The sequence below is a fragment of the Arvicanthis niloticus genome, chromosome Y (genome assembly GCF_011762505.2).
Source record: "Arvicanthis niloticus isolate mArvNil1 chromosome Y, mArvNil1.pat.X, whole genome shotgun sequence".
Lineage (NCBI taxonomy): Eukaryota > Metazoa > Chordata > Mammalia > Rodentia > Muridae > Arvicanthis > Arvicanthis niloticus.
This window is the reverse complement of record NC_133431.1, coordinates 1879714-1905968: the sequence shown is the minus strand read 5'-3', so window position 1 is coordinate 1905968 and position 26255 is coordinate 1879714. Positions and strand designations below refer to the sequence as shown.

Below are 26255 nucleotides of genomic sequence, written 5' to 3'. Positions count from 1 at the left end.
GAATAACCTGGGGCAAAAAGATGGCACAATTGTTAAGACTGCTTGCTGCTCTTGCAGAGGAGCAGAATTTAGTTTGGTTACCAATTGAACCAGAATCAGAAATTTTAAGGCATATTTGGAGTAATATATAGTACACTTATCCATTGTTTCAGTTACTTGCAACTATAGTCCACTTCAGAAAATTGTGTGTGTGTGTGTATGTTTGTGTGTGTGTATGTGTGTGTGTGTGTGTGTGTGTGTGTACCAGCTCTAATCCAACAATGCTACATGGAAACTTCCAGAAAACACTCCATAAGTTTAAATCAATACTGTTCTTAGCTGTATGTTGTCACCTCTTATCACCTCACACTATTTTGTCAAAATGAATCATCCATCTTGCTTTATAAACTAGAATAGGGTCTAGATCTTGGGCAACTTTGACATCAGGATAGGAAGCTCAGAAAAGTAGTCATACACAAGCCTGAACGTCTTCTTGCCTCTGCAGCAGTCTGCAGTGTTTATGATTTATTGAAAAGCCTCAGGTCTATGGGGATCATGAATTGCAGTCGGGATTTGCTTTCAGAAATGCCATCTAGGAGCCCAATGAACAAACAGAAAAATGTACAACGGTAAACATTCTTTTAACATTCAGGTTTGACTTTGATTTTTCATTTTGCTACTTAATTCCTGTGAGAATTCAGAAGGGGTAGAGGAACCATTCTGAGCCTTGGTTTCCTTATACACAAAGGAGGATACTAGGACTTCTCTTACATGGTGACTGTGCAGATCAGCTGTGATAATCTTTATGGAGCTTAGCTCTGAGGAGATAGACATTCAGTACATCATAGCTGTTTCTATTATCCATATAAAGTTGTCCTTGACTAAATTCACATGAAAATGACAGAGGAAATGGAGTTCAGCAACAGAGTAAGCCCCAAAGACTAACTTGTGACCAACAGGGCTACCTTGCAGCTTTCCACCATGCAGGACTGAATCCTCCTCGCAAAACAATGGTGAAATGGGGAGGGTATTCAGAATAAAAAAAAATGTACCTGGCTGCTGCTTCCAGTTGTTCTTTCCTATAAAAAGAGAAAGAGAGAAAGAAAGAGAAACTGACCCATAAATGGCATGAAATAGTTAATCTTGCCCCAAAGTCTGTCTTAAAGCTTCATGTAGAAGGTAAAATAGGATAAATGAAAAGAGCAACATTTTGGAACAGGATGCTAGATATGGAAGGAAACCAAGGGATGAGGCAGACTTTGCCATGTGCCCCATGCCCCTGCCACTGCCATTTTGTCCTATGCTCCCAAGTTTGTCTTAGCTGCTTATTCATCCAGGTAGTGTGTGACTGCCTACTCAACTCCAGCACCTATCACTCAACTTAGATGGTTTGTTTTGCAGTTGAGGCAGATAAGGGCACCACGACTGCCAAATGTAGTTGCTATACTCCCATCTTTCTCTACCATCATGGTCAGCAGTGTTCACTGCTGTGTTCACAGCAGCGTTATTTCATGTCTTTTCTCTCATCAGCTATTATTGTAAGCTCTGGTGTTTTGGATGTGTCAATTAAGCCTTACAACAACTCTAAGAGTAACTACTATTGTCATAATATTTTTTTCTGTTGAGAAAGTGGAGGAACAATGAAAGCATAAGATTTCAGATGTAAATCAATAGACTTGTGATCCCAGACAAGGCAGTGTGTCTCTAGAATATGCCTTGTAGTGATGGAGTACAGCACATGCTGGCCACATATTCACTACTCAGAGCCTTTGCTCAGCTTTGACTAGAATTTTCTATCCCCTTTCTCTACATAGAACGGTCTTGCCCATCCATCAAGTCCACTGGGCTGAGCCTCAATCCAGACAGGCTGTTCTAGCTCTGGGGTGACCAACAGTGGTTTCCTAAGGCTGTAATTTCAGAACTTGGTGTCTTTCTTTCTTATTTCATCTGCATTGTGTTTCATAGACCCCTCCAGTCAAGACTTAATCATCATCGATTGAATAAACTGCTATGAGTCAGGTACCAAGACAGATACAGTTATTTCTTAGTTTATTTCACACTAACTACAACTCTTTCAGAAATGGGCATTGTTTATACAAATATCCCTTGACCCAATCTGTGGGATGCAGGTGAAGATGTACCAGAGTACCACATACTTCTTTCTAAAATAACTTTTTCTTCCCAGACTCAAAATGGAAAGAACAAGAGTATTGGCAGAAGTGGGCTTTGGTTTCTGTTCAAGCGTGTACCTGCCAGATCACATCAGGTATTAGTCTCAGTGTTCTGACACTTCAGTAAGAAAAATGGTCATAAGGGATGAAGAAAGAGAGGTCCAAGGGAAATCACAAATGAAGACAAATTTTCTTTTTTTTTCTGGTTTTTCGAGACAGGGTTTCTCTGTATAGCCCTGGCTGTCCTAGAACTCACTCTGTAGACCAGGCTGGACTTGAACTCAGAAATCTGACTGTCTCTGCCTCCCAAGTGCTGGGATTAAAGGTTTGAGCCACCACTGTCCAGCTCAAAGGTTCATTTTTGAAAATAGATTTTATATGACAATACAGTAAAATTCTACTTGGGGGGGATAAATATTTCAAAAACTAAGGTCTGGTGAGAGATAAATGAAGCATCTGTTACCAAACTTGATGACCTGGGTTTCACCAATTCCCAGGTTCCACAGGGTAGAAGGGGAACTGACATTTGCAGCTTGCCCTCTGGCCATCACATGTACACTCCGGCATCCCCCCACCAAACACACTAAGTTCACAGCCACACAATGAATTTTAGACCCTTCCCTCAATGGTATATGAGTTTGAACAAAAATTTCCCACAGTCACCCTAACTATTGGCTCTGCCCTCACTCCAGTACTTTCTGACTTTAGGTGAGCTATGCTGTTGCTCTCAGACTCAGCTTGAGGGTAACGTAAGAAATTCTCTCAATGGGTTGTTTCAATGAGAGATGATTGTTTCAATGCAATGAGAGGATGTAAAAATACTTACCAAATTTACTTGTGCCACAGACCAGCATTTTCAACAATATTCAATGGAATACTGTAGTGTTGTAGAATACTTGAAGATGGGCCTGCCACAGACTGGTCTTAAGAGGCTAGAGTCACTTTTTTTTTAAAGGTTTAAAATATATAATATATAATAATGTATAATATATACATAATACATATAATATATATACTTGATGAGTACACCACAATTGCTCTCTTCAGACACACCAGAAGAGAGCACCAGACTTTATTACAGATGGTTGTGAGCTACCATGTAGTTGCTGGTTCCTGGGAATTGAACTCAGGACTTCTGAAAGAGCAGTTGGTGTTCTTAACTGCTGAGCCATCTCTCCAGCCTGAGTCACCACTGCATGTAAATTCAGAATATATATCAGCATTGCAGGGTCTCAGACAAGTCCTAAGAGCAATGCTTTGTAACCCTTGCTCTTTGGAAGTGGCCGGATAAACCCATGCAGTCATTGTGGAGATGAAGGCCTACATCCCAGGATTCCAAATCTTGTGACTTTTCTATAGGGAAGGTCTCTGTGTTTACGATGACTCCTGTGCACAAATGCATTAAAGTGGGGTGGTATATAAGCAATGTTAACTGTGTCAGTACTTTGGAAAGTTTGTTAATAACATCATCTTATAATAGATATTTTATATTGTTAACTTGTCTGTTCTCCAAAACTCAGGAGTTTCCACTTAAAAGCTTAGGACAGACACTAGAGTTCTGGCTTAGCCCTTAGCTAGGAATCTGCCCACTATTCTGACCTCTGTGGACACTAGGCACATGCATGCATGCATTCGGGCAAAACATTTTCACACATGAAAACACATAAATTGAAGAAGAAGAGGAGAAAAGAGAGAAGAGAGAGAGAGGAGAGAGGGAAGGAGGAAAAGGAGGAAGGAAGGAAAGGCAGCTTTAAGAAGACCACAGAAATGGAAGCATGTTTTACTGTATTTACTTAAAATGACCGTGAGGGGGCGGGCTTTCCTAAATGGTAGCAATTTAGATTAGCAGGCTTAAAAGCTATTGGAGAAGAGGGAAAAATGTGAAGACATGATAGTGTTTAAAGTATTAAAGCTGCCGGGCAGTGGTAGCACAAGCCTTTAATCCCAGCACTTGGGAGGCAGAGTCAGGGGGATTTCTGAGTTCGAGGATAGCCTGGTCTACAGAGTGAGTTCCAGGACAGTCAGAACTACACAGAGAAACCCTGTCTCGAAAAACCAAAAAAAAAAAAAAAAAAAAGAAGAAGAAGAAAACAATGTATAAGATTATTATATTAAGATAAATTAGGAGAGGACAGAAAGGAGAAAATGTAAAATTTATGGATGGGAAATGATTCTAAAAGCATCGAGAAAAAGTTCAACTAAATTTTTAGCACTGGAAAAGACATCCTGACAGCTGAAATCCAGTGAAGGTGAGGGAGGAACTGAAGGAAAGACCTAACATCCCTGCCCTCCTCATCCAGTCCTGCAGCTGTAAATTATTATTTTTAATTATTATTATTATTATTTAATATTATGTAGGAAAGACCTAACATCTCTGCCCACCTCATCCAGTCCTGCAGCTTTAAATTATTATTTTAAATTATTATTATTATTGAATATTATGTAAATGTCACTAACCATCAAAGCTATAGTTCACTACCAGACCTCTCTCCTGAATGGCCGAGTTTTACCTGTGCACCAGAACATCTCCACTTCTGATCTATTCTAAGGCAAATTTAACAAAGCACTAACCAAACTCCTGTATATAAACTATTTTGACTCTGAAAACCTGTAACATGTGAAGTCTTTTCCAACTGTTTTAACATGAGCACGTCCTTTTATATTTCAGGCTCAAAAATCTCAGGAGCCATATCATTCTCAGCAATTCTAATTCTCATCTGAGGCAACTCCATCTTTACTTGCTCCTGTAATACTCTCCTAATGCTGCGACCTTTCCTGACCACATTATGATCTGATCAACATTGTCAGGTTTAATACCCAGCCAAGCTCACATCTATGCTAAGATAATGCTCAACATATAGGTATCATTCAAAATAAATGTGTAATTCCTGACAATAATCACATGTGCTCTGCCTTCTCTGTAACTCTGATTCTTAGTGTTTACTTTCTTTTGTTACATTCTGGACTTTCTTGGAACAAGTTAGATGAATCCCCATGTTATGATTTAGTATGGCTCATTTCCCCTACTTGAAAACAAATCTAGATACTTTGGATATATATATATATATATATATATATATATATATATATATATATATATATCACATACATATATCATATATATTACATATACTATGTGTATTACATACATATAGTACATATATTACATACATATATATTATATATTACATATATTATATAAATTACACATATATTATGTACATATATTACATATATTACATACATATATTACACATATTACAAAGATATTATATTACATACATATGTTACACATATTACAAAGATATTATATTACATATATCACATACATATAGTACATACACATATATATTATATATTGCATATATATTACACATATTACATACATATATTATATAACACATATATATTATATCACATTTATATATTACATATTACATACACATATATAAATTATATATTATATATTACAGATATATTACATATATTACATACATATATATTAAATATTACAAATATATTAATATATGTATGATAAAATAATATATACATATATTACATATACATAATATATATGTAAAATCCTTCAAATTTATTAGTGAAAACTAAAAGATTGTTTTAAAAAACAGCATATTACCTGCAACCCACTCCTAATCTCTGTTGAAGTGACCTATGCTCCTTATTAGAGGATCAGTCCAATTATGTAGGGGCTTGTACTGCACAGTGCTGGACTTTCTTTTTGTCCTTTTTAAATTTTTTTCAGACAATTACATTTCCCCCTTTGCTTTCCTCCTATATTCTGCCCTTCTTTTCTTTTTATTCATTTCCTCAATGAATCTAGTTTTTGCTGTATGCCTGTGTGTGCTCATGTGCATATTCCTAAGCATATAAATATTTTTTAATTATTTTACATTGAGTAATTCAGTATTACAAAATGAACAAATAAATGTCTTCACAGCTAGGTGTCTGTAAACAATATTTTGCAAAGGGCAATTGTACAAGAAAAGTGCTGAAATAATTAGTAGGCAATTCACAGAAACGAGAATCTTACAGGAATAGAAAAAGAAATCACATATGCTAAGAAGCAAAAAATGTAAATTATATAAGAAGCATATGTAAAATTAAAATAAAAATTAAAATTAAATTTGAAATTAAATTAAAATTAAAAATGTAAATTATATTAATGCCCATTAAGTAGACGATGAGCAACACACAATTACCAAATACAAAAATGCAACAGAACCTGAGATTTAAAAGGTAGTACGGCTGGGACTGGTGCTGTATACATCTAATCTCAGCCCTTGGAAGGGGGATCTGGAGTCCATATCTGTGAGTTCAGTCAACTTGGTCTACATAGCCAGTTCTAGGTTAGCTGGGGTTACATAATAAGACCCTGGGCCAAAAAGAGTTACAAGAGGCTGATTAATCAGTGATGAAATAAAGCATTTGCCTGACTTTCTACCTCAATTTTTGACTTTGTACTTCAAGTCCAGAAACAAGTCACTTCTGTGACAGGGAAATGTAAACACTGATAATATAGTAAATAACATTAGGTGTATAGACACTAGACATTTCCACTTAGAGACAAATGATATAAATGAAAAAAAATATAGATGTAAGATTGACTTCAGAATAACCTGGAGAAGCTGAGGTAGAAGAAGGCAGATGGGACTCTGCTTTCTTTCTTTAGACAGAGGAAATCAAAATCCTTGCTTTTTGTAATATTGTTTTCTATCGTTTATTATTTTAAATGTTCAATAGGAGTACAAGTTAAATTTATTATGGTTAATCTAATCAGCTTTTGAAAGCGTGTTGTGTACATGCTTTAAATAAAAATACTGCCTCTGATTTAAAGGTTCTTAAACAAGTTGAAAAAAGTCAAGCTTAATACTATTCAGTATGTTGTAAACTTAAGAACAAAACCAGTTGATAATGTTTATGATTATACACAGGACTTAAACTTAACTGATTGTTCTTCTCCATGAACATAATTGAATATATCTAAGATTAATAAGTGTGTTTATAAATAGCCTCAGGCATGTTTTCTTCTATCTTTCTAAGACTGTATATATGGATGCAACATATACATCTCATGGAATAAAAATACATGCAATTACTTAATCTATGAAATCAGTTGAAGGAAATACTCAACCAATAGAAAAACACTGAACACTAAACCTACTGGATATTTTTCGAAAAGAAAATTCATGTTTGTAAAATACAACATTTCGTCTTTGCTTTTAAAACATGAAAGGTAGCCAAATAAACGTTTTACTTTATTGCTGACATAATCTGTACAAGTATGTGAGATATGGATTAATAATATTAATTAATAACATTAATATTATTATATTATATTATTATATGTAATATATAATACATTATATATTATATATTATGTTATATATAATCAGGGTTAGGGTATATATATTATATAGTATATTATATACTATTATATACTATTATATATATAATAGTATATACTATATAATATAATTAATATATAATAATATATTATACATTATATATTATTATTACATTTTATATTATATAATATATAACATTATTATATAATATTAACATTATTGATATTATTAATATTATTTATCCAACGTGCTATTGGATGGTTATTGTTCATTATTTTATCTTATGAATGTGCATATACATATATAAATGTATACATTGGTTGATAGTCTTCAGTCTTGGTGCTAAAACCCCACTTTCTTCCCAACATCTTTAATTCATTATAAAGAAGCAACTTCAAAAGGTGAAATTATATTTTAAGTATTGCTTTCCAGATCTCACCTAGGTAAATTCTAACGGTGATAATGCTTCAGCAAAGAAAACAGACTAATATTTGTATACACACCTATTTGAGAGTACAGAGAGGGAAGAATAAAATTGAGAGATTTAAAAATACTGTACCTTTTCTTGGAACAAGTGAGGTGAATCCCCATGTTGTGACTTAGTGTGGCTCATGTTCCCTACTTGAAAACGACTCTAGATACTCTGGCTATATATACATATATGTATATATATTATATATACCACATGTATATTATATATTACACATATATTACATATATTAATACATATAGTACACACATATATTATATATATTACATATGTATTACATATATTACATACATATATTATATATTATATATATTACATACACATATTACATATTTTACATATATTACATATATATTAATGTAAATATATATGTATATATAAATGTAAAAATATAGAGAGCTCCCACCCAATACTAACAAGGCTTGATCCTACTTAGGTCCTGAGATCATGCAAGAGTGAGTGCATTCAGACCAAAATAACATGGAGATGTGTGGTGATTGAGGTGGACAGGATTGAAGAGAAGTTGGAGGTAGGGAAACAGTATGATCAATATCGTGCTTGTGAACATTTTTCTTACTGAAAAAAAAAGAAAGTAGAGAATTTCTGCTAGTAAAATAGATGGACCTAACCTAGGCCAATCTTTCTTCTGAAGACAGCTAAAGAATCTGTACGAAGTAAAAACATCGGTTTCTTTTTTCTTTCTTTCTTTCTTTCTTTTTCTTTTCTTTTCTTTTTTTTTTTTTTTTTTTGGTTTTTCAAGACAGAGTTCTCTGTGTAGCCCTGGCTGTCCTGGAACTCAATCTGTAGGCCAGGCTGGCCTGGAACTCAGAAATCCGCCTGCCTCTGCCTTGCGAGTGCTGGGACTAAAGTCGTGTTCCATCAATTATTGATCATTATTGGTTATCAATTAGTATTGATGATTATTGATTACCATTTATTGATTGTTGATCAACATTGATTATTGATAGTTATTCCATCACTGTCATCCCCCTGACTCTGCCTCCAAAAATATCAGTTTTAAAGCACTGTATTGCTACAAAATCTGTCAAGAGACACAAGTGAAAGCTGAAGCTGGAAACTCAGGATTTGTAAAATTGCAGCCAATTTTTTCTCTACGGCTGCTTGCTGCTTATTTAAGTCTGGTTCCTGTTCCTGTTATAAACACTTGACCAAAACAACTTAGGGAGCAAAGGGTTGACTTTAGCCTACAGTTTATAGCCCATCATCTATCAATGCCTAGAGAAGAGCTCAAGGCAGGAACCCAGAGGCAGGAGCTAAAGCAGAACTCATGGAAGGATGCTGCTTACTGGTTTGTTCCCTACTTCTGTTCAGCCAGACTCCTTATACAACCTCCTGTGGACCTGGTTCTCCTCCAACAATTAGCAAGGAAGAAAATGTCTCATAGACATGTCCATTTGCTGGAGACTAGTAGAAACCTTCCCACGGATATTTCCTTGAGGAAGTGCAGCCTCCGACAGAGTTCAGGAAGTGCAGCTTGCTGCCTGCTCCTGATAACGGAACAGCAGTGTGCCAGAACGAGAAAAACCACAGGACGTCCCTCCGGGTGGTTGACATCAATATGAGAAAAGACCACAGGATGACCCCCAGATGGACAAAGATAGTAAGATCAGGGGGTTCTGCCTATTTTATGTGGGTGGTGACATAGACTCTCCCAGGAAAAGGTGAGGTAGCCAGGTGGATTCTGGGAATGTATGGCTGACTTCGATATGCTCCTTTTTCCTCGTATTGTCCTCCCTCCCCATTTCCTTGTTAGGAACTGTATGAATTAAGAGTTGCTTTCTCATTAAAATCAGACCCTGACAAGTCTCCGTTTGCTTGGTCTCACTTCTTTCTCTCACCCATGTTCCTTTGCAGGTGAGAACCCCCTCGATCCCCACAAATAACTGAGACCCGAGGGTCGGTCATCCATTGGCCAATCTGATAGAGGCTGTTTTTTCGGTCATGAGTCCCTCTTCTAAGGTGCATCGAGTTAACAACCAAGAAAAGCCATCGCACCATGGCCAAAGGACGCTGCCAAGAAAGCTCAGCAACACTGGGACACCAAGGACAGGAGTAATAAAGAGCCTCAGGCTGCCAGACACTAGACAATTCTCCATACTGGATACATCCAGGTAAAAACCCAGCAAAATTAAAGTACTGATAAATCATTGGGCATGATGGTATATACCCATAATCCAACACTCAGAATACAGAAATAGGAGGATTTCAGGTTTGAGGACAGCCTTGGCTTCAAGTTTCAGTCAAGTCTGAATTACATAGTTAAATTCCTGTCTAAAAACCAAAACTTCCCCGAAAACCCAAAATAAGAACACCCCCCCCCACCCAAGTAACTAACTCAAATACAAAGATACGTAAGGGATGATGTATCAGTGCTACTGGCAATCTAAGTAGTAACATTCTAAAGAAATGTGTTACTTTAGAATGTGTTACTAAGTTCGAGTGGTGGTGGCACACGCCTCTAATCCCAGCACTTGGGAGGCACAGGCAGGGGGATGATGGTGATGGAATAATGATCAATAATCATGCCAATCAATAATAAATACCAATCAATGACCAATAATCAACACTAGTCAATAACCAAAAGTGATCGATTATCATGATAATCAATAATTGATAATCAGCAGTCAATGCTAATCAATAATCAGTTATAATCAATAGCTAATAACAATCAATAATTGATAGCATGGCCTTTAATCCCAGCATTTGGGAGGCAGAGTCAGGGGGATCAGAGTGATGGAATAATGATCAATAATCAATGCCAATCTGTAACCAATAATCAATAAACGGTAATCAGTAATTATCAATACTCATTGATAGCCAATAATGATCAATAATTGATGGCACATGCCTCTAATCCCAGCACTTGGGAGGAAGACACAGGCAGATTTCTGAGTTCCAGGCCAGCCTGGTCTACAGAGTGAGTTCCGGGACAGCCATGGCTACACAGAGAAACCCTGTCTCGAAAAAATAAAAATAAAAAAATAATATAATAAATCCAAGAAAAAAAAGAATGTGTTACTATTTTAGTTTACTAAAAAATTAAACGTATGCCCTTCTAAGCACTAGGTACAGCATTCTTTATCATAAAAACTAGAGGCCACGATTGTTCAGTCACTGTCTTTTTTATTTTGGAAAGTTTTGATAGAAGTGTATCTCAAAGACACAAAATGATCCAACAGTCAACACTTCTGACTGTTACATGGGCTCACCAGTTTCGGTTTAGAGGCATCTGATATTGTAGGTATCTACGACAGGAAAATTAATTTTGGGGGGAGCCAAAATATCAATAAAGTACTTAAATTGAAAAAAAAAAAGTTTTGGTTTTCTAATCATGGTTTTTCAAATCATGTTCTATGAATGCACGGAAGCAAATATACATGGCTATGGTGTGACTATAAAATAATAATAAAATAAATAATAAATATAAAATGTCTCACCCAGGTTCACGTGTTAAACCAGCTGTTTGTGCTGTTGTGGGAGGATGTGAGGCATCAGTGGAAGAGGCAGGAACATGAATTTCAAAGTCTTCTGGCCTCCCTGGTTCTCCCTCTGTCAACTCCTCCAGAATGTGGCCTCAACTTACAGTATGATCTGCCCCTGTGACTATGGAGTGATCTTTTGCAAAATCTTTGGCCAAAATAAATCCATTCTTAGGTATCTGACAACAGCAATGCAAACTCTGAGTAACACCCACAAAAATAATCTGATGCACTACTCACCAAAATCCTGAATAAATCACTGCAAATTTATTTCATAAGTTTTAAACTTTTAAATGAAGTACATTCCTGATATAGGTAGATTTAAACTGTTTACAGTAAGCTAAGTAACTGATAACAACTGCAGAACAAAATGTGCCAATCTACAAGTGAAACCTCACAAAACCTAGGCTTAACCAATAAAATTTATTTGTGAAACAAACCCAGAGAGCTCAAGGGAAGACAGACTGTGCAAGTCAGAGGGCACATAAGCATAACAAATTACTAACATTGGCTATCTCAAAGACAGGGCAATCCACATTGCTACAGGCTATCTCAAAGACAGGGCAATCCACATTGCTACAGGCTATCTCAAAGACAGGGCAATCCACATTGCTACAGGCTATCTCAAAGACAGGGCAATCCACATTGCTACAGGCTATCTCAAAGACAGGGCAATCCACATTGCTACAGGTTATCTCAAAGACAGGGCAATCCACATTGCTACAGGTTATCTCAAAGACAGGGCAATCCACATTGCTACATTCTGCACTGCAAAAAGTATCATGTTAAACCAAGATTATATGTCGGCTTTGCAATGAAAATCACTTATTCACAATCTGTAGAAAAATGAGAGATAACAAACGTCAATAGAAACAGTGAATTCTATAGTGTTAGTTGATCTTAAGATTAAGTTATTATAAATTGCAAGAATATTTTTATATACTTTAGCCCTTAATTGAAGTTAAAATTTAAATAAGAATGGGAAGGAAATGAAACTGCTAGTTATTCAGAGCATCAATATATAGATGCTGGTAGGTCCTGGGAGATTCTTGTTAATTAAAATTACTTAGAAGCTAGAATCTTTGTCAGTGGTAATCAAATAACAAAATCTATTTAAAAGAAACCAACTGTTATATTGGAATATAAAAAAAATAAATATAGCAAAATAAATATAAATATAAAAATATAAAGATAAATATAAAGAAATCTTAGAAATAAAGCTTCCATTTATGGAATAAAATAAAAATACTTACAACAAGGAATAGACTGAATTGGTCCAAGCTCTGGGAAGGTCACAGGAAGAGACATCCCTGGAAGATCACTTTGGTTTGAATGTTTGGTAGTTTGGTCAGCCCAATCCACCACCTTTTTTCTCTCTACTAAACTTTCAATATCTTTGAAGTCAGAATCAAAAGCAGCATTTGACAGGCCAGTTTCTTTCTATCTCCAATACTGTTTTTTTAGGGCTGGAAGCAAAGCATTCAATGAACTACAAACAAGATGACAAGAAAAGAGAGATCTCTGTTATAAACACACCATTGTAGTTCTTTGGTACAACAGGCAAAGTATTACAGTATCATTAAAATGATTTCCTATGTAACATTACTTGGTAAATTCTCTAAGCCTGCACCAAGTCTATGTGAGGCCAAACTGTCCTTTTTTAAAAACTCTCTCTGTTGACTCTCTCCCTTAATACCCATTAAAATATTAATATTAGTTTTTTCACAGTTCAAATTTATTTTGTAGGAAATATTCTACAGGTGGTCCTGGTAGTTTCTATGTGATTCTGTGAGTCTATACCCAGCTGGAACCCTGTCATCATCTAAGCCCACAGCCTCAATAACTTCTTCACAGTCCATGAAGTTAGACTTACAACAGTTGCATCATTACCAAATGTGGATATTTTGGTATATGACATATACACTACAGTATAGTAACTACACAGAGATAGAAGGTGAGTGTGGGAAAGGCTTTGGGATCTGAGGAGGGGAGGACAGCACCAGCTCATAGATTTATAGATCTCTGCACTTTTGGCAACTGTACTGTTCTGGGGAGTAAGATTACTACGTCTGAATGTGCGATGAAAGCTTTACTTTTGATGTTCAGAGTATTCCCATAGTTTTAAGATTGGAAGTGACAAGTGTTTCACTATATTTAAAGTGTGCATTTAAGCCACAGACATACATTATGCAGATTGCCTACTTTCTTGGGAAAGTCTGAAATTGTCATCTGTCAGACAGAACTTTGTAAGATATTGACAGCTCCAGAGCTACCCACAGTACCGAGCTCAGGCATAGGCCTGGGGGATTAAAGAAAGACTCAGACTCAGACATTCACAGTGAGAGAATGCCAATGCCTTTACTGAGCAGGTTCAGTATATACACCAAGCCAGGGAAGGAAAACCACAAACTCAAGAAAAAAGCAGGAACTCAACTGGGTGGCAACAGGATGTCAAGTATAAATTCCCTTCCTGGGGCATCATCCTCCAACAGGATGTTTTGTTATTTTGTTTTGTTTTGTTTTGTTTTGTTTTTTGAGACAGGGTTTCTCTGTGTAGCCCTGGCTGTCCCGGAATTCACTCTGTAGAGCAGGCTGGCCTCGAACTCAGAAATCCACCTGCCTCTGCCTCCTGAGTCCTGGGATAAAAGGCGTGTGCCATCAATTATTGATCATTATTGGTTATCAATTAGTATTGATAATTATTGATTACCATTTATTGGTTGGCATTGATTATTGATCGTTATTCCATCACCGTCATCCCCCTGCCTCTGCCTCTCAAGTGCTGGGAAGGATGTTTTGTTCTTAGCGAAATGGCAGAATGTTACTTAGCAGACAGCAGCACATGGAGAGTCTCAGCCAGGGCATGGCAGCCCTTGGGGTCTTACAGAGATGGACGGCCCAGAACTGCAGTCAAGGACAGTTTAGAGGAAAGTTTTTTTTTATTATTTGTAAAGGAAAGACTGAACAAATAAGGCTTCCACCAATACTATTAAAATACAAAAAGAAAGAAAATGTAGCTTTTAATTTCTTACTTTTTATACCTGAAACAAAATAAAAATGACAATGCCTTTTTTGTTTGATTTTTGTTTTGTTTTTGTTTTTACTGGAAGCTCTATCATTAGGTACTATTATGTTATTTAAAATTATTTACATAGTAGTAAAAATGAAGAACTCAGGCTAAAATTATTTCCTTTCATAATATGTATTTAATACGTGGAAGTCATAGAATTAACTTGCAACACTTAATCTTTCTATAAATATATAAGAATTGACTATCCATTAAGAACTAGAACTCACTTAGCTTCTCCATACCTGCTTTCATAACTACAAGAAGCAATTTTAGCTTTTGAAAGAAAGACTCAATTCAATAGCTTTGTTTAGAACCTGAAGTCTCCCCTACTGATGAATCTGGTGTATCTGAATTAAAATAAGATTTAATCATTATGTTAAAATTTATTTTCCTTAAACTTTATTAAAGAAATATGGCTTCTATTATTTTTAGGTACAAATTTTTAAGTTTCAAACACCTACATGAACTGAAAATTTTTTTTATATTTAGTACAAAAACTAGTAAAATTCTTTTTTAACTCTTCAGTAATAGTTAAGATAAAAACATGTCACAATAAACTCAAACTGTTTGAATAAATGTAAACCATCCTATTATCTTGTAACACACAGTCCCTGGAGTCGGCAAGGGTGAAAGTGGTGAGGGAGATGCAGTCTGTCTGCCTTGTCTTAGGAGAGCTGTGTAGCTCACTGTAATAGGAAAACAGTGAACAGACAAGAAGGTTCTATAGAACTTAAAACTAATATGTTACAGAAATTTCAACTTTCTGCCAGCCATTTGATTAAACAATAACTTACTAATCATTTTTAGAAAATTTGGTTTTCTATTCCTCATATCCAGAAACTACGCCAGTGTAACTAGATAATCTCACCTATACACTACATCCATACATGTGCACACACAGATATGCAGAGTATGTAAATATCTCATATACTATAACAAACCTCAAGGGTTTTCTTTTATACATATCAGGTGAAAACAGTCCAGATGCTCAGCCCATTTGCTTTCCATTTATTTTCTGTCTCAATCTTTTCAATTATGTGATTTCTAAAGAATAAAAGAATTTAAGTTAGTGTATCTGACTTGAAAGCTTAAAATACAAATTCCCTGTTACTTACTGTTTCCCATCTAAGTACTAGAAAGCTAAACCATAAACATTATATTTGTTTGATCAAAGGATAATTCTTGTCCAAACTAAAGACATGAACATTTTATTTGTTTTCTGGTTTTTCATCTATTTTCAAAACAGGGTCTAAATTTCCTACTACTTCCATGGTGTTCTACTGACATTTATCAAGCACTGAAATTACAAGGACACAAAGGCATATCCACTGGTGTTCTGTAACTTTCTCTACAAGATTAACTAGAACCTATCATCTCTAACATAGGAATTGTCATTTATTTACTATGTGAATAACATATGTTTTTTCATAAAATGAACAATACGTTTTTTCCTGAGTTTCTGCTCCTGGTTTTACATTTGCTTTTTATAGAAGCCATTTTCTAACACATTAAACCCTATACCACCACATATAGGATTGAAGTCCTGTATTCAGCCACAAACCAGCTGGCTTGTGGGGAGCCAACAGAAGGCGACTATCATCCTTGCAGCCATCTTGAGCCATATACCCTGAGAAGAGGCTTGATTACATCATTCTATATCAGCTGAGCACACTCTGATAATATCTTGGTTTAGATACCCAGGATCTTTGCTTGGGTGTGTGAGATTAAAGGTGTGTGACTTAAGGGTGTGACTTAGAGATCAGATTTAGAGACAAGACCTAAGGGCATGGCTTAAAGGTGGGACTTAGAGGGGTGGCTTAGAAGTGAGACATATAAAAGGCAAGAGGCAGACCGAAGAAATTATTATTAAGAGTAGGAATTCGGAGAGTACAACTTGGAGTACAATTATGAGTACGATTATGGGTAGGAATTAGGCAGAGCAGGAATTAGGCATTGAGGAAGAAGACACTTGGACTAGAGAACTCAGAAGAAGAATTATTAGTTATTAGGTACTTGGCACTTGGAGGAAGAACAGAGAATTAAGCATTAGACATTAGGCACTTAGCACTTGAAAGAAACTTGGAACTTGGAGGCCCTAAAGACTAGGGACTAGGAACTCAAGACTTGGGACTTGGACTAGGAAGAGAGACTAAAGAATAAACAGGATTGAGTCACACTCTGTCTGGTCTCCATTCTTCGAGTCTGTCCTCTCTCTCTTGCTGAACCCTGACGCGCAGACCTGAGCAGCTGGGGCAGTGAAGGTTCTAGCAGTTTAGCCCCCAAGGCTTTTGGCAGAGCAGGTTCAAACATTGACAGAGCGGTCTGCAACATTTTGGCCCTCAAGCGTGGGGCAGCTCGGGCCGCAACACTGGCTTACTACTATTCCAGATGGTATGATGTAAGAAGCAAGTAAGCAGGATTAACTCAGTAAAAAGTTTTATGGGAAAAATGACAACACTTGAACAAGTAACACAAAAATGTGTATTTAGATGCTACAAATATATGGGAGCAGGCTTATAAATGCAGGATTTATGACAATGCTATAGGAAATTGACATCCTGGCTATGCTATCAGTTTGTTTTTTGTTTTTCTTTTTAGTAGCATTAATAAGTACAAAAGCTGCTTAAGTAACATTAATAAAAAATTTTTATTTCTTTATAAAGATATATGAGTAACAATACCCAAAACTGGACTATACTAGTTATTCATTCTTTCAAATGTCTGTCTACAGAGTTACTCTAATTATATTTCCCACTGCAGACTGAGGGTCAGACTACAGCCTTACCAGATGTTGGCTTAAGGTCCTCACCCTAGTGCCAACTTGACTTCTTGGTAATGATGGTCTGACTACATAGAAAAATCATAGAGGATAGATGCAAAAACAATAAAAAAAAATCCCCACTCTTATCTACTTGTCTTAGGCTCTGGTGTTTCATGCACCATGACAGCCAATTTTGAGTACATCCAACTCTCATGAAAGGCCAGTGAAAGAAGAACACAAACTGGAAAAAAAATTAAAGAAAGCCGATTTAGTCCCAAATCAGAGGAAGCCTGACTGATAAGATAAAGGACAGAGCAGGAAGTGAAGATCCACTTAAATATATTTAAAAAAGTGCAAATTTTACTAGCCTTCACCAAACTCCCAAAAGTTAACAAAATGATGTAAGTATTAAAAATATCAAGCCAGGTGCAAGACTTAAACCCCAGCACTCAGAGATAGAGGGCAGGCAGATCTCTGTGAGTTCCAGGGCAGCCTGGTCTACAAAGTGAGTTACAGGACACTGAGGGCAATACAAAAAACCCTGACTCAAAAAACAAAACAAAATTCTGACAATTAGCTTTCCTGTGAAAACCATTATGACCCTTTAGATAATCAATAGTAGCATATCCAACAAAAATGCATGTATTACTGGCAAGAATATACACCATTAACAATACGTGTTCTATGCTGCTAGAGCAGACTAGACAAATGCCCATGTGGAAAACAGCTGTGTCAGAAATATAGTAAAACACACGTTTAAATAACTAACATTATTTGGATTTGTACTAAAAAGTCAGACCCCACAAGCAGACCATCATGTACTTAGGTGATGACATGTGAATGTTCTCTATTTTAATTTGTCAATAAAAGTAACAGAGCCTGTGATTGAATAGTTGTGGGGAAAGGTGGGACTGGAGGCTCAAAAAGGGGTGGCAGGTAGAGGAAGAAAAAGAGAGAAGGAAGAAGGGAGGAGGAAGCCACTATGAACCAGAACCACCTGGCTGGGAGAAACCACAATTAATAAGGAGTCTTAGCATTGGGAAATAAGTCAGTATTGTATTAGATTTGCCCAATCTTGACATATGACTTATAATTACAATATTTGGATTGTGTGTCATTTATATGGGCTATTAGGGTTGGAAAATTTAACAACAAATTTGCGCACCTTATGTCCAGCTTAGAACTGAACTATGCTGAGATGAAAATCCAGCCCCCATTCCCCACAAAATAAACAACTAGGGCTTCACTCTAAAGCTGCACCAGGGTGGAAATTAAGCATGCAATGAGTCTAAGGGGTTTACAGAGAGCTGACTGAGAGGCTCCCTCCCCAAGCTCCAAGCAAAGCTAGGCAACCAGAGGTAGCTTCCCAACCCTGAGTTGGGACACAAGGTGGCGCCAATGTCACAACATAGTTGGGGTTCCCTGACAGAAAAACCAGGGACACAAAGTCAAGGATGCCAGAAAAGCAGCCTTCACAACTGGAGATCAGCATCTGAAAAGACAGCAGCTTTCTTTCCAAAGCTTTCTCACAGACACAAAGAGCTGATCTAGGCATCTGGGCCCTAAGTCAACCTTTTCGTGCACCCTTTCTGATTTCCTATATTCTCCCCCCACACCCCAACCTTCACACACTTCTAAAGAGGGCACAGGACAGCCAAACCAGCTCTTACAAATGGTTACACTGCAGGCTGCCTAAGATCAATACACTGCAGGCTACAGCCCAGACAACACATCAGAGGGCTGACAACCACAAAAGAACAAGGGTCTATGTGCTGTCAGCCCCTCCCTACCAGTAAAAGAATTGGAAAGGACCACAGAAACGGCCACTAAGTCCTAAACCAAACACCAGAGAAAAACAAAGACACCAAAAAATAAGACCAAATATTAAAACTTAAAATAGTGCTGGGTGGTGGTGGCGCATGCTGTTAATCCCAGCACTTGGGAGGCAGAGGCAGGGGGATGATGGTGATGGAATAACAATCAATAATAGATACCAATCAATAATCAATAAATGGTAATCAAAAAATCAATACTAATTGATAACCAATAAGGATCAATAATTGATGGCACACACTTTTAATCCCAGCACTTGGGAGGCAAAGGTAGGCAGATTTATGCCTGTCAAGGCCAGCCTGGTCTACAGAGTGAGTTCCAGGACAGCCAGGGCTACACAGAGAAACCCTGTCTCGAAAAAAGATAAAAAATAAAAAATAAAAAATAAAAAAAAAGAAATATATTCTGTAGGCAGAAAAGATGGAGGGATGGAGCCATCTAAGCCCTTAGATATCAGATATTAAGCTAGAGAACTGGGTTTCAACCTTCTGAATGCTGTATCTCTTTAATACAGTTCCTTGTGTTGTGGTGACCCCCCAACTATAAAATTATTTTCGTGGCTACTTCATGACTGTCATTTTGCTACTGTCATAAATTATCATGTAAATATCTGGTTTCAGATGGGTCATGGCCCACAGCTGGGAATTGCTGAGCTGGGGATTCAGTCATTACATGCTGCATTATCAGTCTTGTTGGGTCCAGGATTTTCTGACTATGCCCCCATTCCTCCTGTTAGGAATAGTAATGTATATCTGTGCCATTGGATGCTGAATTTAATTCACTATTCTAACTCACAGGGTTTTAATGAGACTGTGGAAGACTAAGGGGGCTTCTGAAGTAGGATTAAAGACACTTTGCATTGTCACAATGGCCTTTGAGCCTTTAGGGCCTGGGAGTGGAATGTAGTGGATTGAATGAGAATGTCTACCATTGGCTCAAATATCTGAACCCTGGTGGTGACTTAACAGGCTACACCTCACTAGAGGCAGGCTCTGAGGATAGTATGTAGACTAGCCTCAATTCCAGTTCACTCTCTCTGTTCATATTTGGGGTTTAACATGTGATCTCTCAGCTCCCTGCCATGATGGTCTCATCCTTCTGGAAACACAAGCCAAAATAATCTCTTCCATAAACTGCCTTTCTCATAGTATTTTTTTTTTTACAACACCAGAAAAGTAAACAATACGGGCTATAAATAATTGAGAATTAAAACAAATTTTTTCTTAATCCTAAAAAGTTCACAATAAAATTAGACACCAAAATAGTAAAATATACTCAACCTCTGTATTCCACTAAATATTTCAGACAGCATCCCATCCTACTGCATAGCAGAACTGCTCATCCATCGTCTGGATCTTGGCAGCCATGTACTCATCCTAATCAACCAAGAAAAGGCAAGACAATAAACAACAGTTACAGCTCCCTGCTGTAATAGTCAGTCCAACAGCCTGCCCAGCAGAGTCAATAGCTCTGGAAATGAAGTAGTGGAGGCAGTGGTACTTTCTAGAACCCAAAAGTGCATGTGGCTGGATAGAATATGCAGGCAAATCTCTGGAGGATGAGACCCAAAGAGAATGTCTAAGGGGATCCCATTGGCTAAAGGGTATGCCAGTTTGAGTCCAGAGGTGTCCTACCCCCAGAAAAATCTCTCCTCCAATGAGTCCAAATAGCTACTTAAAGGGTGTGGCTCATAGCAGACCATGTCCCATGCCTACCACTACTGTGTAGCCCACTGTCCAGCTATGAACAAACACACATTCACTGAACTGCTATGAGCGAGAAAAATTAAGTTGTAAGACAAACCTAAGCTCTTGAAAAGGCAAGTAGGTAAATGTTAGCAGTGGGGGCAGGGGTCATAGGCAAAAACACAAAAGCAAACACTAAACAGCTCTGATAGTAAATCCCACTGTACTGAGGTAACTGACATGCAGTTGTGCCATGGGGAGACAGGAAAGCAGTACTTTTTTTTTTGTCTTGAATATTCTCATAAAGAAGCACAAAGTGTCTTGTGAAGCTTATACTGCATACAACTGACAACTATGAAAGTCCCTAAAGGACACATGTGGCAATTTTTTATCCCACTTTCTGGAACTGGGGCTGAGAGAAGGAGAAAACAAGCTGTCAACTGAATCATACCACATGTGTACAAACAACCCCTGTCACTACAGGACCACCCATTGTCCAGCACAGACCCAAGATAAGCACAACTAGAAGCTGAATTGGGAGAAGAGTTACATCAGGATGACCTCCCCAACAAGGTCAAAGAAAGAATGTGGGCTTTTTAAGGTTCAACAGACTGAGTTCATATCTCAGCTCCACCACTGCTAACCTAGTGACCCAAGGCAAAATCCCTCCTCCTCAGGCCCTCATCTCCTCAGAGGCTAAATGAGATAGCCCTGGATATTCCCATTAGGTACTGGAGCAGGTAAGTCGACCAGGCAGCGACCCACATGAAACCCAATCAAGTGGCATGGTAATGCCCTCCATCACCATAACATGCCAAGGGTTGCTATGGGTTCTCTCTGACTTCCATACGTACTCAGTACAGGTAGAGTAGGCAAGCCCTGGGGATTAGGCAAAGTGGAGAAAAGTTCACAAGTCTTTGCTTAACAAATGGTGGGTAAGACCTTCAAATATCACAAAACAACCCCTGACATTAAAGATGATTTAGTATGTAAAGGAATATGAACGATTAATGGATTGAAAGACTTGGATACAATTTACAAAATTCACATTCACAAATATATACAGAGATGAAATCCTCCACAGTTGATAAACACACTCAGTTAAAGAACAGCTAATTAAAATGCCAAGGAAAGGGTACTGACTGATTTCAGGTAAAAACTATTTAAACTGCCTCCAGTTTTTATGCAGAAGAACAAGGGGTGAAGAAAGGCCAAACACTCTTGAAAAACTAGAGACTTGCCTTGCCATGGAGACTTAGAAAGCTAAAGAAACACACCAAAAAAGACCCAGGCACATATGAAAACCTAGGTAGTAGCATGAAGGAAGATATCTAATCAATGAAGCTAGAATACACAGGAGGTAAAAATTCGAGTTCTGTCCTGTGTCAAACATGAATAATAATCCACATGTATTCAGGTCTTAAATACATGAATAAAATCTTTGAGAAACATAGAAGCTCCTCCTCACATAAGTCAGCAGTTCCTGAGTGCCCATGTTATAACAGGCAACATAGAATTATTAGGATGTGAGGGCACCATGAAATAACAGAGAAAGTCCCATTTAACCAAAATCAAAAAACAAAAAAACAAACAAAAAAAATACAACAATTTTGTTTTTTGTCTATCTAAAGACTCCACAATTAAAATAAAAACAAACAAAATTTAAAACTGGAAGCTATAAACAGTGTTGGTAGTGCATTTAACTGCTGACAAAAATTAGTACACAAACATAAAGCTAAAAAGTAATGAATGCCCCCACAATGGAAAAAAAAAACCAAAACGAATAGATAGAAAAGTAGACCTGATCCAAAATAGAAAAGAATGGGTAGTTAACATGTAAAAAGATGTGTGTGTCCTGGTACCCGAGATGCTAGGTAAGGCCACTGCAGCATCTCATGCCTGCTGGTTACTGCTGAGTAGAGACCAGCTACAGAGAGAGCAAAGCTAAGCAAGTTGCCCTTGGATTTTGATAGGAGCTAGGTGAGCAGGTGAGACTGGGAACCAGGCAAGGGGAAGACTGTAATAAATTCTTCAGTGTGTCTCTTGTGTGTGTGTGTGTGTGTGCGTGTGTGTGTGTGTGTGTATGTTTGATGAAGGCCACCAGGACACGTCTTGCTGTGTAATTGGCTGCAAGCTGTTGTGATGAGTAATCTGGCTTTAGAGCCATGCTGCCTTTTCCCCCTCTGTGGTGGTCCTCCCCTCCCCCACTGACATGTGCCTGCCCCTTTGGTTTCAGTGAGGAAGCTTTGAATCTGGGCTAAGCTCTTCCTACCATGCTGTCTACACTCCTTCAGCACTTTTACCTGCTCCACCCTCCAACAAGCTGAGGATCACCTGTCTAGAGGAGGTGCTCACCTGAGTTCAGCATGGGGACCCGCCCACTATCCCCTCATCTGTCCAATTCTCAGACAGCACTGGCAAGTACATGGGGAACCATCCCCCTTCTGCTAGAATCCCCATTCTTCGTAAGATCCACACCAGCCTTCAGCATGTCATGTGGTAGTGGTATTTAAGAAATGTGTCATTGAAACTCGACTTGCTCTAGTTTGTGGTTTGCCATAAAAATTCTGAAAATACTAAGTAATTAGAACAGGTAGTGGGATAGTAAAATTCTCTTCTCTTCCAGGGAAGAGTTCTAATTAGGAGCAGGTGGTAAGATCTCTAACTTCTAACCTCACACTAGAAAGGGCAGGTGCACCAACAAACTGCTGCCATGCTTGTAGAAAAGATAAATGTATTTGGTTTATTGTAAACATATTCCAGATCAATGCTGTGTGCATGACACAGACCACGGCCTACAAAGAGTACCCCCTGCCCCAAACCAAGCTAGAATCATTCTGAAGGCATCACAGGCAGTTATACCACCTGTGGCTAGCAGGTAGTGAGATGAGAGTGGCCAGGAGCCCAAGCTGCTGAGTGATAGTCACTGGTCAGAAGGCACTAAACATCTATGCCCATGGAGTCTTTATATAATTAATATGTGTGCAGTGGGCAAACCAAAACGGTAGGATGAAACTGTGAAACAGGAAGGAGAAGGTTGGAGGAAACAACAAACATGACAGCACTTGTATAGACCAAGACACCATGGAAACACACAGAAGTACTTGGTGGACACAGATCCTGGCAAAGGAATGGAAAGAGTATAAGGCCTCATCCCACAACACAGTGACAGAGTACTTCTTAACATCCCAATGGTTCTTGTCACCAGAAAGTGAATCAGAATACCTGACCCAGCTTTCCTAAAACACCAACCATGTGACCTGTAACACTAATCATTACAGTGCCCCTCTCCCTGACCCCCCTCAGTACCCTACCCACAACTATGAAAATACCCACCTCACATCAGACCAGTCTCACAGGAAAAAAACAAAAAATAAAAAAAGATGCACTCAGGTTCCTCCTTGACCCCCAGGGTATCACAGAGCTAAGACAGTAAGGACCGTGAAGAAGACCATCTATCCTAACAGCCTGGACTGGAGAAGAAGCCCCAATCTTAAGGGGCACATGAGTCACCCAAGGTGACACAAGACTCTAACAAAGAACAGAAGGCAGATGAGACTCACACTTCTTCCTTCGAAGCCTAGAGCTTCCTTTTCCTTCACCAGAAAAGTTGCCCGCTCCACACACACACACCCAAAAGTTTTTCTTAAAATCTTGATCACTCCACAGGAGATGCACACGACTGCCATTCAGCCTCCCTGAGGATGTCTTTCTCCTGCACCCAGGCTCCTGCTAGACCAGGCTTGGCAGCTAAGGGCCTTGAGCCAGTGGCAGGATGGAGACTGGGGATGAGCTAAACATCTGTGCTGAGTAGTCTGAGGTGTGGTGAAGAGAGACGGGGGAGGCAGTAGTGAGGACAAAAGAAGCAGATATGAATTAAGTTTTCATCCAGTTTGTGTAACTAGGAAGCACTTGTGCATGCACAGTCACCAGTATCACACATAAAACAGGATATTTCCAAGCCAGCCCATCCATTGACACTTTCTCTAGAAAAATTCATCTCCCTTTGTCTTTTTCTCATCCTGGAGCCTCCTGGAGCCTGGGAAAGTGTTGCCAGACTGCTGGCTGCCCAGTCCACAGCAATCCCTCAAAAGCAGTAGCCTGCCCACCCCCATCCTGTATCCTTGCTTCCTCCTCTTCCTGGGAGCGCCTTAAGTGAGCAGGAGACTGTGGCCTCCACACCCCCATCCCACTCCCACGATGCTACAGACTGTGCCTGCTTTCAGGAGCAATAGAAAAAACTCAGAAACCACCCACACTGTCCCCCACCAACACAGAGGCACAGCTGCGCGATCTGACTCACACCCACGGATGCAGGTTTCCTAGTGCAGGTACTTCAGTGTGCCTTTCCTTAGGAGAAGGAGGCAGTGGCAAACTTTGCCATCTTTCTAGGAGACCATGTCTCTCCAGGAAGACTGACAAGTTGAAGCCTCCATTTAGCCATAAACAAGAGGGAAAGGGAAAAGAAAGCTGCAGGGGTTGGGAGGGTGCTGCAATTTTTAAAAGCACTTACCTTTGGGCAGAGAAGGGTAAGATAGTGCAAGGCAGAAGTAGAGGACATTCATAGTGTGGAAAGCAAGGAAGTGGAGCAACAGAAGACTCAACGGTAAGGACTTACCCAGAATATTACATTGAAGAGGAACATCGTGTGCTTCAAGCAGCTGAGATAGCCCCTGGCCAAGCTGCACTTTTTAAATTCTAGGAGGAACACAAAGGACAGGTCCAGGTAAAACCCACATACTTGCTGCCTTTGGGCACATTGTACTTGTCAGTCTTAATGTCAGCCTCTGTGCAGATCTGATCCGCAAAGCAGCGGTGCCTCAGAAGGTGCCAGCAATGAAGACACGGTCGAACAGGTGGCCAGAGGTGGACGATTTGACAAAGTCCGAGCCCAAGCCCTTGCTGTCCAAAGATGGACTCCGGTGGATCGAAGAATCCATGCTACTTGATTTCATTCCCTGGGGGCACAAGGGGCGGGAGGGGTACATTGCTCCAAGAGTGGGATGGAGGGGGCACCCTGATAGGGAACGGGTTCTGAGCAAGTGGGCTTTGGAGCTTCGCACGCCCCCTCTCTGCACCCTAAAGCATTAGCAGAGCAACCACCTCTGGGGGTTCACTGTCTCTGGGACTCACCTCACTCCCAGCCTTAGCCGGCTGGCCCTGGAGGGCTCTTCGGCACCGCTATAAGCATGCTTGGGGAGTGGGCTCCCCTACATAACTAGGCTTCTTTGGAGAGAAGAAACTAGGCAATGTAACTGCCTCTTCCACCCTGGGACCCACCACCTTGCGGGCACTAGGCCTCCTTTGCTCTGTGACTTTGAGGAGCCTCTGCCGGCTCTGGGCTGCCCAGGTGGGTCACGGGCAGAAAGCCTCGGGAACCGCTGCAGCTGCAGCTGCAAC

General features: G+C 38.8%; 1 protein-coding gene across 1 annotated transcript in view; it reads left to right on the top strand.

Annotated features, from left to right (window-relative positions):
• Positions 1–25946, top strand: part of LOC143437256 (uncharacterized) — an 82781-nt gene extending 56835 nt beyond the window's left edge. The window contains exon 7 of the mRNA XM_076922088.1: positions 25558–25946. Within this exon, the coding sequence (XP_076778203.1) occupies positions 25558–25946 (389 nt within the window). The remainder of the gene's footprint in view (positions 1–25557) is intronic.
• The last annotated feature ends 309 nt before the right edge of the window (positions 25947–26255 follow it).